The 12955-nt window shown below is 50.8% G+C and overlaps 1 protein-coding gene across 5 annotated transcripts in view; it reads left to right on the top strand.

Moving 5' to 3' along the window:
- The window catches only part of LOC140384726 (protein kinase C-binding protein NELL1-like), a 1091429-nt gene that overhangs the window by 7940 nt on the left and 1070534 nt on the right, over positions 1-12955 (top strand). For all 5 annotated transcript variants that reach the window (XM_072466691.1, XM_072466689.1, XM_072466693.1 and 2 more), the window contains exon 3: positions 1893-2043. In XM_072466691.1, the coding sequence (XP_072322792.1) occupies positions 1893-2043 (151 nt within the window). The remainder of the gene's footprint in view (positions 1-1892; positions 2044-12955) is intronic.

The raw sequence follows: 12955 nt of genomic DNA, 5'->3' as shown, positions 1-12955 counted from the left end.
GAAGTTACTGTGAAAAGCCCCTAGTCGCCACACTCCAGCGCCTGTTCGGGTACACAGAGGGAGAATTCAGAATGTCCAAAGTACCAAACAGTACATCTTTGGGGACTTGTGGGAGGAAACCGGAGCACCCGGAGGAAACCCACGCAGACACGGGGAAAACATGTATGCTCCGCACAGACAGTGAACCAAGCCGGAAATCGAACCCAGGACCCTGGCACTGTGAAGCAATAGTGCTAATCACTGTGCTAATAAGCGAGTTGTTGGACTTGCTATCTTGTGCTTGGGTTTCTGTGTAATGAACTGATGGGTTGCCAGGGAATGTTCTGCTCTGTCACTTGCAGGTGGGAGTGAGTCCCACTGTCTGCCCTGTTTTATTCTTTACCAGTTCACGGAGGATCCAGTGAGATTGAAATGTTGGCTGCACCGATGGGTAGCCTTGTACCATGCATGGCTACTGATGTTGCAGCGTAGTGTAAAATAGGCCGACCCAAGTCAAAATCCCACTGCACAGCAACGGAATCGAGTTTACATTCCCCGCCTGCCCAGCCAGGCTCAAGCCTGTAAAATTTCCCCAAGGTGCACAGCGGTACAACTGAGTTAGCTGCTCAACTCCAGTTTGCATTGTGTTGAGATTGTCTTTCCCTCCCCATAAACACCCAAAGCTGTAGTTCAGGGGATCAGTTACCCTTTGACATTTGTAGAATGTTACTTAAGGACGTGAGGCTGATGTTTTCAAAAGCTGAAACGTAAATGCAGTGTTTAAATTTACAAATACCCAAACTTAAGCATCGTTACAGGGCAGGAGCTTTACTCAGTTGGGATGACCTTGATATTTATAATACAGGGTAAACATAACTGCCCTTTGAACCTGATGCCTTCATTTGTTCATATTGATTGATTTCCCAGGGAACATATCACCTTTCAACTAATTATAATGTTCATCCAGCAGGCTTATAGTAATATAACACGTTTTAAGACTGGAATACAAATCCCTTCTTTAATTTATCTGAACAGATCATCAATAATCTAGATTGGATTTATTATTAGCAGTGGACATTAAGTGTGATTGAACCGATGTTAAGGCCGTCTCTCATCTGAAAGGTTGGTCTTTGCTGTCTTCTGTGTTGATTTCACGTCAAAGTGAGCCACGCAAGCACGGGGGGGGACAACAGAGGAAAGGCACTGTTGACATTCCTGATCCCAGGTGCTGAACATCGAAAATTGGCAATGTGCTGTAAAAGACACCTCACTCTTCAAGGGATTGAGCTCAGCTCTTTTTCCCATTCATCAACTTGAATTGGCTACCTAGCAAAAAGTCGATAGGCCTGAGTTCCCCAGCAACCACTCCACGCTGACACAGAAGAGAATTTGAAGTGTCATCTTTAAGCAAACCAAAAGCTTGCCAAAGGCGTTCTTGATTTCAAAATTTAAATGACCCCCGCCCCCCAAAAAAATTGACTTGGGAACGATGAGTGAACTAATTTGCAAGCTTTGACTTCGCAACAACACTTTAAGACTGCATTTCCCCCAGACAAAAGATATAAATATTTCTCCATTGTGTATTGTGGCCTGAATGTTATTGCGAGGATTGATTCATCGATTCATCTCATTCTATGCACCTGTTTTATGGATTTATACGAACGTCTTTGAACTTTATTATCCAAAGTCGAGGTCGTTGAACTGTGCACAATATATTCAGAAATGCATATTGAGTTTGTTGCCTGGACAAATACACATGTTAATGCTTTCCAAACATTGGAAAGCCAATATGGGGTGTGAACTTTATTCAGAGGGTTCTGCGGAGATTGGCAACGGGGTTATACCAGGGGAATAGCATTGGAAGATCGTGCCAGATGGCCACTGTTGTGACTGATTATGCTTGTTTTCCTCAGATGTGAAGAGACAAATACAGGCAGCTCCACACATTGCCGAGAAAGTGATTCAACTGCTTAGAAATAAAAGCGAATTCACAATTGTAGCCACGGTGCAACAAAACAGTTTAACCTCCGGGGTCATCTTGTCCATCCATGAATCTGATCTCAGGTAGAGTAATGTGCACTGCTCCCTGTGAATGTATGAATAAGTTTCTTATACCAGCAAACCTGCAACCTATTGGTTAACAATACGCGAGTTGATAAGTCAAATGGTTTTCTTCAAATTGGGTGTCGATTTGGGCAAACATCGGCCGTTGGAAACTTTTCCATGATTTAAGGGCCAACGTAATTTCTATGGTCTGGCTTTAATGGAGCATGCATGTTGATACTTCAGTATAATTGACATCATATTTCACCATAAGTTGGGGCGGAGTGGTGGCACAGTGGTTAGCATTGCTGTCTTACAGCGCCGAGGACCCGGGCTCGATCCCGGCCCCGGGTCACTGTCCATGTGGAGTTTGCACATTCTCCCCGCGTCTGCGTGGGTTTCCTCCGGGTGCTCCGGTTTCCTCCCACATTCTAAAGGTGTGCAGGTTAGGTGGATTGGCCATGCTAAATTGCCCCTTAGTGTCCAAAAGGTTAGTTGGAGTTATGGGTTTACAGGGATAGGGTGGGGAAGTGGGCCTAGGCAGTGTGCTCTTTCAGTGGGTCGGTGCGGACGTGATGGGCCGAATGGCCTCCTTCTGCGCTGTAGCGATTCGACGAGTTCCTTCTGTTTTCCGCGACCTTTCTACTGCAACTATTTTAGTCGCACTGCGGGGATTCTACGATTCAATACAGCTCCCGCCATTTACCATTCCCACCCAACTCCTGAGTACTCATTGCCACTAAATGTCCTCCTCAATATATTTGCGGAATCTTATGTATGGAACTATTACAGGGTGCTTTTATGTTCAGCATTTCTGTAGCTTGGCTGCAGGAGAGTGGCGTCCCTGCGCAGTATCCCCATATTACCCCTTTTTCCAGATAGCAGAAAGATCCAAAATAAGGAAAAGGAAACAATGGTATTTATAGAGCACCTTTCGCAATCTTAGCACATCCCAAAGCACTTTACAGCCTTGGTATCTTGAAGACTGCGGTAGTGTAGGACCAGAAGTGTAACGGCCAAAGGAGCGGCACTGGAGCAACGGGAGAAGCGAGGGGAAGAAAACAAAATGGCGGTGGCCAGGGACAAAGGGGAGCTGCAGGAGTTCATCAGGCGCTGCTTCGAGGAGCAGCGCGAGGAGATGCGCAAGGAGATGTTGACGCCTATGCTTTCGGCAATTGAAGGACCCAGAAGGCCCAAGAAGTTAAGATCCAGGAGGTACAGAAAAGAGTCTGTCAGAACGAGGATGAGCTCGTGGCCTGGCGGTGAGAGTGGAGCAGAATGAGGCACTACACAAGAGGTGGGCGGGAAGACTCGAAGACCTGGAGAACAGGTCGAGGAGAAAGAATCTGCGAATCCTGGGTCTCGCTGAGGGAGTGGAGGGGGCCGATGCCGGGGCATACGCGAGCACGATGCTCGAGGCGATGATGGGCACGAAGGCCCCTTCGAGGCCGCTGGTGTTGGACGGGGCACATCGGGTGCTGGCGAAGAAGCCCCAGGCAAATGAGCCGCCAAGGGCGATGGTGGTGAGGTTCCACCGGTTCACGGACAGAGAGTAGGTCCTGAGATGGGCCAAGAAGGAGCGGAGCAGTAAGTGGGACAATGCAGAGATCCGAATATACCCGGACTGGAGCACGGAGGTTGCAAAGCGGAGAGCGGGTTTCAACCGGGCCAAAGCGGCGTTGTACCGAAAAGAAGTGAAATTCGGAATGCTGCAGCCAGCGCGACTGTGGGTCACATACAAGGGCCAACACTATTACTTTGAAACGCCTGAAGAGGCGTGGACCTTTGTACAAGCCGAAAAGTTGGACTCTAACTGAGGGTTTGTGAGGGTGGGGGGGATGTTTTGGGGTTTGATGTGTGATGGTTGTTGTATATAGGGGGTCAATCACGCGCAGGAAATGTTACATGGGCTGGGGGAGAGAGACAAGGCCGCGACAGGAGCTGCCCCAGAGGGGGCGGAGCGGGCTTTGGAAAGCGCGGGTTTTCGCTTTTGTGAGGCGACAGATGAGGGAATTCCCGTTGCTCCCGGCACAAGAAGTTCAAGATAGGGTGATCTCGGGTGTATGGGTCGGGGAGGGCAAGGTGTCGGAAATACACCAGGAGTTGAAAGAAGAGGGGGAAGCGCTGGTAGAAGAGTTGAAGGGTAAATGGGAGGAGGAGCTGGGGGAGGAGATCGAGGAAGGTCTGTGGGCTGATGCCCTAGGTAGGGTTAATTCCTCCTCCTCGTGTGCCAGGCTCAGCCTGATACAATTTAAGGTGGTCCACAGAGCGCATTTGACGGGGGCGAGGTTGAGTAGGTTCTTTGGGGTCGAGGACAGATGTGGAAGGTGCTCAGGGAGCCCGGCGAACCATGCCCCTATGTTTTGGTCATGCCCGGCACTGGAGGGGTTCTGGAGAGGAGTGGCGGGAGCAATATCTCAGGTGGTGAAAGTCCGGGTCAAGCCAAGCTGGGGGCTAGCAATACTTGGAGTAGTGGACGAACCGGGAGTACAGGAGGCGAAAGAGGCCGGCATTCTGGCCTTTGCGTCCCTAGTAGCCCGGCGAAGGATCTTGCTAATGTGGAAGGAGGCGAAGCCCCCCAGCCTGGAGGCCTGGATAAATTATATGGCTGGGTTCATAAAGTTGGAGAGGATTAAGTTCGCCTTGAGAGGGTCTGCGCAGGGGTTCTACAGGCGGTGGCAACCGTTCCTAGACTATCTCGCGGAGCGTTAGAGGAAGGTCGGTCAGCAGCCGCAATCTTGGGGGGGGGGCGTCCTGGGAGGGGGGGGGGAGAAGGGGGGAACTGCCTGGGAGGGTGGGTGAGCAAGAGATAACTGTAGCGCACAATGACTTACGAGAGAGACGAGTAGAGATGAAGTCGATGAGGCTTTATTAATCGAGACTTGTCCCCAGCAGTTCAGCAACAGAATGGAGCGGCGGGGAGAAGCTCGGGTTCTTATACTCCGCCTTCAGGGTGGAGCCAGGAGTCAACAGCCAACCAGGACCCGGGATCTGTCAGCCAATAGCATCACGGCTTCACAGTCCCACATGACCCCTAATGCATACTACCACATTCACCCCTTGTTAAAAATGAACCCGGCGGGGTGGTGCTTCGCATGGTGGTAGGGGTTTACAAGGCTGGTCCTGGGAGGAAAAAACTTTTTGCATGTCATTACAGTGCCCTACACTTTGCCCTACACTGGGCTGTGTCCAGGGTTTGTGAACTATTTACAATATTCGTAAGAGGAACAGAACCTTCTCGTTATAGTCCCACAACATTCTTGTGTTACACCGATGCCACGAGTCGAGCGGGCGGTCTGGTCTTCCTCGTCGATCGCCTCAGCCCCGGTGGTGGTGCAGGTGCTTGTTCCGGCGTTGTCGTCTCCGGGAGTATTTCGGTGTTTGTTCCTGTTTCATTCCTGGGCGGACACGGGAGGAGGACCGATCCTCCCGGGAAGGAGGCGGTCGCGGGGTGCGCCGGTGGCAGGGAGGGGATGATCGGTGTCGGGGGGGTGTGTGTGTTGCCGGCGGGCGCCAGGTCTCGCAGGGAGACCGTGTCCTGTCGGCCGTCGGGGTACGCCACGTAGGCGTACTGCGGGTTCGAGTGGAGGAGGTGAACCCCCTCGACCAACGGGTCCGACTTGTGCGCCCGCACATGTTTCCGGAGCAAGATGGGTCCTGGGGCCGCCAGCCAGGTCGGCAGCGACGTTCCGGAGGAGGACTTCCTGGGGAAGACAAGGAGGCGCTCATGAGGCGTTTGGTTAGTGGTGGTACACAGCAGCGACCGGATGGAGTGGAGAGCGTCCGGGAGGACCTCCTGCCACCGGGAAACTGGGAGATCCCTGGACCGTAGGGCCAGTAGGACGGTCTTCCACACCGTGCCGTTCTCCCTCTCTACTTGCCCGTTCCCCCGGGGGTTGTAGCTGGTCGTCCTGCTCGAGGCTATGCCCTTGCTGAGCAGGAACTGGCGCAGCTCGTCACTCATGAAGGAGGACCCCCTGTCGCTATGGATATATGCGGGGCAACCGAACAGTGTGAATATGGTGCCAAGGGCTTTAATGACTGTGGCCGCTGTCATGTCGGGGCAGGGGATGGCGAAGGGGAAACGGGAGTACCCGTCCACCACGTTCAGGGAGTATGTGTTGCGGTCGGTGGAGGGGAGGGGCCCTTTGAAATCCATACTGAGGCGTTCAAAGGGGCGGGAAGCCTTGATCAGGTGCGCTCTATCCGGCCTGAAAAAGTGCGGTTTGCACTCCGCGCAGATGTGGCAGTTCCTGGTGACTGTACGGACCTCCTCCACAGAGTAGGGGAGGTTGCGGGACTTTATAAAATGGTAGAACCGAGTGACCCCCGGGTGGCAGAGGTCCTCGTGGAGGGCTTGGAGACGGTCTATTTGTGCGTTGGCATCGGACGGCTCGTTCAGCTTTCCGGGACGGTACAAGATCTCGTAGTTGAAGGTGGAGAGCTCGATCCTCCACCTCAAGATCTTGTCATTTTTAATTTTGCCCCGCTGTGCATTATCGAACATGAAGGCTACCGACCGTTGGTCGGTGAGGAGAGTGAATCTCCTGCCGGCCAGGTAATGCCTCCAATGTCGCACAGCTTCCACTATGGCTTGGGCTTCCTTTTCCACTGAGGAGTGGCGGATTTCTGAGGCGTGGAGGGTTCGGGAGAAAAAGGCCACGGGTCTGCCCGCTTGGTTAAGGGTGGCCGCCAGAGCTACGTCGGAGGCGTCGCTCTCGACCTGGAAGGGGAGGGACTCGTCGATGGCGCGCATCGTGGCCTTTGCGATATCCGCTTTGATGCGGCTGAAGGCCTGGCGAGCCTCTGTCGACAGGGGGAAGGTAGTGGACTGTATTAGCGGGCGGGCCTTGTCTGCATACTGGGGGACCCACTGGGCGTAATATGAAAAGAACCCCAGGCAACGTTTCAGGGCTTTGGAGCAGTGGGGGAGGGGAAATTCCATGAGTGGGCGCATGCGTTCGGGGTCGGGGCCTATTATCCCATTGCGCACTACGTATCTCAGGATGGCCAACCGGTTTGTGCTAAAAACGCACTTTTCCTCGTTGTATGTGAGGTTCAGGGCGTTAGCGATCTGGAGGAATTTTTGGAGGTTGGCGTCGTGGTCCTGCTGATCGTGGCCGCAGATGGTTACGTTGTCGAGATACGGGAACGTGGCCTGCAACCCGTGCTGGTCAACCATTCGGTCCATCTCCCGTTGGAAGACCGAGGCCCCGTTCGTGACATCAAATGGGACCCTTAGGAAGTGGTATAGACGCCCGTCTGCCTCGAAGGCTGTGTACTTGCGGTCACCTGGGCGGATGGGGAGCTGGTGGTAGGCGGACTTGAGGTCCACGGTGGAGAAAACCTTATACTGGGCAATCCGATTTACCATGTCGGATATGCGGGGGAGAGGGTATGCATCTAGCTGTGTGCACCTGTTGATGGTCTGGCTATAGTCCATGACCATCCTTTGCTTTTCCCCCGTCTTTGCTACTACCACCTGGGCTCTCCAGGGACTATTGCTGGCCTGGATTATGCCTTCCTTCAGCAACCGCTGGACTTCAGACCGAATAAATATCCGGTCCTGGGCGCTGTACCGTCTGCTCCTAGTGGCGACGGGTTTGCAATCCGGGGTGAGGTTTGCAAACAAGGACGGCGGTTCAACCTTGAGAGTTGCGAGGCCGCAGATAGTGAGTGGGGGTATTGGGCCGCCGAATTGAAATGTTAGGCTCTGCAGGTTACACTGGAAATCTAATCCCAGTAATGTGGGCGCGCAGAGTTGGGGAAGGACGTAGAGCCTGTAGTTTTTAAACTCCCTCCCTTGCACCGTTATGTTCGCGATGCAGAACCCTTTGATCTCTACGGAGTGGGATCCTGCAGCTAGGGAAATCTTTTGCGTACTTGGATGGATGGTCAGAAAACAGCGTCTTACCGTGTCGGGGTGAATGAAACTTTTGGTGCTCCCGGAGTCGATCAGGCATGATGTCTCGTGTCCGTTGATCAGCACCGTTGTTGTCGTTGTCTGGAGCGTCCGGGGCTGTGATTGATCCAGCGTCACCGAAGCCAGTCGTGGTCGTAGTGTCGCGGCGTCTTCTTCGGACCCCGTGGAGCCGTCGATGCTGGGGTCCTTTGTTGTCATCCAAGATGGCGGCGTCCATGAATCGCACGTGGCCGGGGGTGGACAAAATGGCCACCCCCATGGATCGCACGTGGTCGGGGGTGGACAAAATGGCCGCCCCCATGAATCGCACGTGGCTGGGGAGTCACAAGATGGCGGCGCCCATCCTCCCCTCGTGGTGCCCGGGACCCAAAATGGCGGCGCCCGCGTGTCGTACATGGGGCGCTGGGGGGGTTGGGGAGCGTTTGGGATGCGCTGGGCTCGTTCTTCTCCGGGGATTGCGGCGACCCCCCGGGACCGGCACACAGCCGCGTAATGGCCCTTCTTGCAGCAGCTTTTGCAAATAGCTGCGCGGGCCGGGCAGCGCTGCCGGGGTGTTTCGCTTGCCCGCAGAAATAGCAGCGGGCCCCCCCGGGATGATCTGGCGCTTTAACCGCGCAAGCCTGTGAGGGAGGGGGGTGGGTTTGTCGCGACGGGGGTCCACGGAGCCCAAGGGGCTGCCGCGCGGTTGGGGCCGTAGGTGCGGGTGTTTTGCGAGGCCACATCTAGGGAAGCTGCAATGGCCCGTGCCTCTGAGAGTCCTAGCGACTCTCTTTCTAAAAGTCTTTGGCGGATTTGTGGAGAGTTCATACCTGCCAGAAACGCAACGCGAATTAGCATGTCCGTGTGTTCAATCCCGTTCACCGGCGGGCAGCTGCAGCCCCGTCCCAAAATTAGCAGCGCGGCGTAGAATTCCTCTCACGATTCTCCGGGACTTTGCCGCCTCGTTGCGAGTTGGTAGCGTGCGTAGACCTGGTTCACGGGGCGAACGTAGATGCTCTTCAGTGCTGTGAGCGCCGTCGGGAAATCCTCTGCGTCTTCTATGAGAGGGTAAATTTCCGGGCTTACCCTCGAATGCAGGACCTGCATTTTCTGGTCTTCTGTGATCTGGCCGGGGGCCGTTCGGAGGTAGCCTTTAAAACAAGCTTGCCAGTGTTTAAAAACTGCTGCTGAGTTCGCTGCGTGGGGGCTGATCTGCAGGCATTCCGGGGCGATCCGGAGCTCCATAGTCCTTTAAGCTTGCTTAATAAATTGTAGCGCACAATGACTTACGAGAGAGACGAGTAGAGATGAAGTCAATGAGGCTTTATTAAGCGAGACTTGTCCCCAGCAGTTCAGCAACAGAATGGAGCGGCGGGGAGAAGCTCGGGTTCTTATACTCCGCCTTCAGGGCAGAGCCAGGAGTCAACAGCCAACCAGGACCCGGGATCTGTCAGCCAATAGCATCACGGCTTCACAGTCCCACATGACCCCTAATACATACTACCACAATAACATGAAGGGTTGGGGAAACTGGCACGTACGGGAGAGGGCCAGTGTACAAAGCTGTGTAAATCTAACATTTTGCCATGTATGTATTTTGCTCTGCGCGATTTCTTGTTTTTTTTGTTATGAGGGGGGTGGGGTGGGGGGGGGGGGGGGGTTATTGTTTGTCAGGGAGAAAAATTGCGTTAAAAAACTTTAATAAATATATTTTAAAAAAAATCTGTTTTAGTCAATTGGTTGGGAGATAAATATTAGGCAAATCACCCTTGGTTTCTTTCAAATACAGCCTTTCATGCCCACCCAAGAGGAAAGATAGGGTACGAAAGAGAAAATGCTGGAAAATCTCAGCAGGTCTGGCAGCATCTGTCGGGAGAGAAAAGAGCCAACGTTTCGAGTCCGATGACCCTTTGTCAAAGCTAACAGACAGAGAAAGTGGAGAATATTTATACTGTGGAGTGAGAATGAAAGATGAGCCATAGCCACAGAAACCCAGGGAAACGGGGTGCTAATGGCCACAGACACCAAGGGGAAAGAGTGTTAATGGCAGTCCCCAGAGAGAACAAAAGGTGCGAGAGGCCAAACAGCAGAGAAACTAACATCAAGAGGGTGAACTGTAGATGTTGGGGGAGGGGAAGGGGGTAAGCAAAGAGGAGAAAGGTGAAGGAAAGGTGGATAAGATGGGGGGGGGGGGGGGTTAATATATATTAAGAAAGACAAGAAAGAAAGAAATGGTAAAAGACGGTTAAAATGAAATGTGATGAAAACAAATGGGTCGAGGTGGGGTAGAGCAAATCATCTGAAGTTGTTGAATTCGATGTTGAGACCGGAAGGCTGTAGCGTGCCTAACCGGAAGATGAGATGTTGTTCTCAGTTTAATACCCGATCCTAAGGATATCACCCCTGCTAGTGTCACATTCCCTGAGCACGGATATTGCTGATTTGTGACAGATTGCAAGTGAATGTATAGGCGTGCTTGTGTGGGGCATTTTTACATTTCTGCTTAGGCACTAGGTGAACAGCAAGTCTCCAAGTGGTGCTTTCCCATTTGTTCTTTGCATCAATGATGGATTGGAGGGAAAACAAAGAGTGAAGGAAGCACCTGTTTTCTTCACTGCTGATCTCTATTCAGAGAACCCAGTAAAATGAGACTCCCCAGTTCCATATCGATTGCTGATGTTGGACAATATCTATCGGAGCACATGTATCCCTCATTGATTGTGACCTATCAATGTAGACGTGTCTAAGGTTGATGCATGGTTCTGTCCTGACCTGAAGGACTATGGATTGTTTTATAATCATAGTTTGATGGCAAGGGATGAATAATATACAATTAATTGTTATAACAAAGTAGGTGTAAATGTAGAAGATTGACAGCTTTCTGCACTAAAATAAAACTTAACAATTCATGTTTGAAAATTAGACCTTCTTTACGAAAGCTGGTGGAATTCACTGTGCATGCTAAATTCTGTTTGGTCATTATGGATAGTGATATATTATTTATTTATTTACTTATTTTTAAATTTAGAGTACCCAATTATTTTTTTCCAATTAAGGGGCAATTTAGCATGGCCAATCCACCTAGCCTGCACATCTTTGGGTTGTGGGGGCGAAACCCACGCAAACATGGGGAGAATGTACAAACTCCACACGGACAGTGACGCAGAGCCGGGATCGAACCTGGGACCTCGGCGCCGTGAGGCAGCAGGGCTAACCCACTGTGCCACCATGCTGCCCTTGGATAGTAATATATGAGGCTGGTTCGTCAAAACTGTGCCCTGATGATGTTGTTATATTGTCGGCTATTTGATGGATCAACAAAATGACCTCTCGTGTGTAAGTGACTCTTCGTTTCACGCAGTGTTCACTGGATTTGAGACACAAATCCTAGGAGGTTGACTATTAAGACATTGATAAGTCCAAGAAGCACAGGTCTGAACCATGGCTGCCAGAAGATCAGACTGCGGTCAGGGAACTATTGAGAATGTCCCCTGTTATGGGTCAGGGTTTAGAAAATACCAAAGTATATTATGGAGTTCACCTGACCTATAACTGTTTCTTGATTTTGGTTACGATAAGCACAAGAGCCTACGTTTCAGGTGTTATTTAACAAAGTTCTTAGGCGCCTTTAATCAAAAAAACAGGCTTTATTCTATGAATTTAATTAACATCTGTATAAACACACACAATATGAATTATTATCAATCACAAACTTAATGCCCCCACACAGCTACAGGAATCTAGATATAACCCTTAATGAATTCCCCCTTTACTGTTCCAATTCAATAACAAGATCCCGTAAATCAAAACCCTCTTATCACCAAAACAGCAGGTAAGTGTAATCATTGGGTTCCTTCCTTAGAATACCTCTTTAAAATTGAAAATAGAGAGACAGGCCAAAATATTTCTCTGTCTGAGTCAGCAGCAGCCAAATGGGAAAACAAAAGTAAAAACTCACTGAGCCACAAACCAGCTCCAAAACCCAAAGGAAAAGTAAAATCTCACAGAACCACAGACCAGCTCCACCCCACAATGACATCACTGAAGCCATGTGATAAGACAAAAACATTTCTTAAAGGGCCACTCCCATGACACCCCCCAATTTCAGCCTGTAGACAAGCTCAATTCTTTTTCAGTTTCGGTTAAAATTTGGCCCAATGTTTTACGGAACAAGCCTGTTTCTTCAGAGTGGCATCCCTCCCATTAGCTGATATGTGTCATACTCTGGTAGTAATAATAATAATATAATAGCTTATTGTCACAAGTAGGCTTCAATGAAGTTACTGTGAAAAGCCCCTAGTCGCCACATTCCAGCGCCTGTTTGGGAGGCCGGTACGGAAATTGAACCCGCGTTGCTACCTTGTTCTGCATTACAAGCCAGCTGTTTAGCCCACTGTGCTAAACCAGCCCTTAGTTACTTGTAGGTCACAGCAGCTTTGCATTCCAAGGGGCCAAGTTTGGATGCGCAAAAGCAACACATCCCTCCTGACAGCTGTGAACTCTCAGTCCAATTTCCAAGCATTTACATAGAGTTTATCATTATAAACTTTTGATTTGAGTGTACCTTGGCCATTTCAGATGCAAGATATTGTTCAACCGGTGTCTAACTGAGAAATGTGATAGATTTATTTAGTATACTGAATCTACAGACAACCAGGTAGTTGCTCTTCTGTTCTGAAACACAATGGATTTTCTTCGCCACGTTAGGGAGATAATTGTCTTTGAGATAGAAATTTTGGGCGTCAGCTCAACCTCACTCACTTGACGAGATTAGATTGGCAATCCATTTCACACCTTGCCCAAAAATAAAATAGAGAGGTGTTTAAAAGGGTGACCAGTACAATCCGAATGGTTTTCTGCTGGGTGGAGTTGCCCCCCTCTCCTCCACCAAGTCTGCATTGCTCAACTAAGAAAATTGGTGCAGTGTTTTCAGGAGACGCCCTCACAGTGCCAGGGACCGGGGTTCAATTCCAGCCTTGGGTGACTGTGTGGAGTTTGCACATTCTCCCCGTGTCGGCGTGGGTTTCCTCC

Source organism: Scyliorhinus torazame, chromosome 10 (assembly GCF_047496885.1).
Source record: "Scyliorhinus torazame isolate Kashiwa2021f chromosome 10, sScyTor2.1, whole genome shotgun sequence".
NCBI classification, from domain to species: Eukaryota; Metazoa; Chordata; class Chondrichthyes; order Carcharhiniformes; family Scyliorhinidae; genus Scyliorhinus; species Scyliorhinus torazame.
The sequence above is the reverse complement of the archived record's forward strand: the minus strand, read 5'-3'. Positions and strand labels throughout refer to the sequence as shown.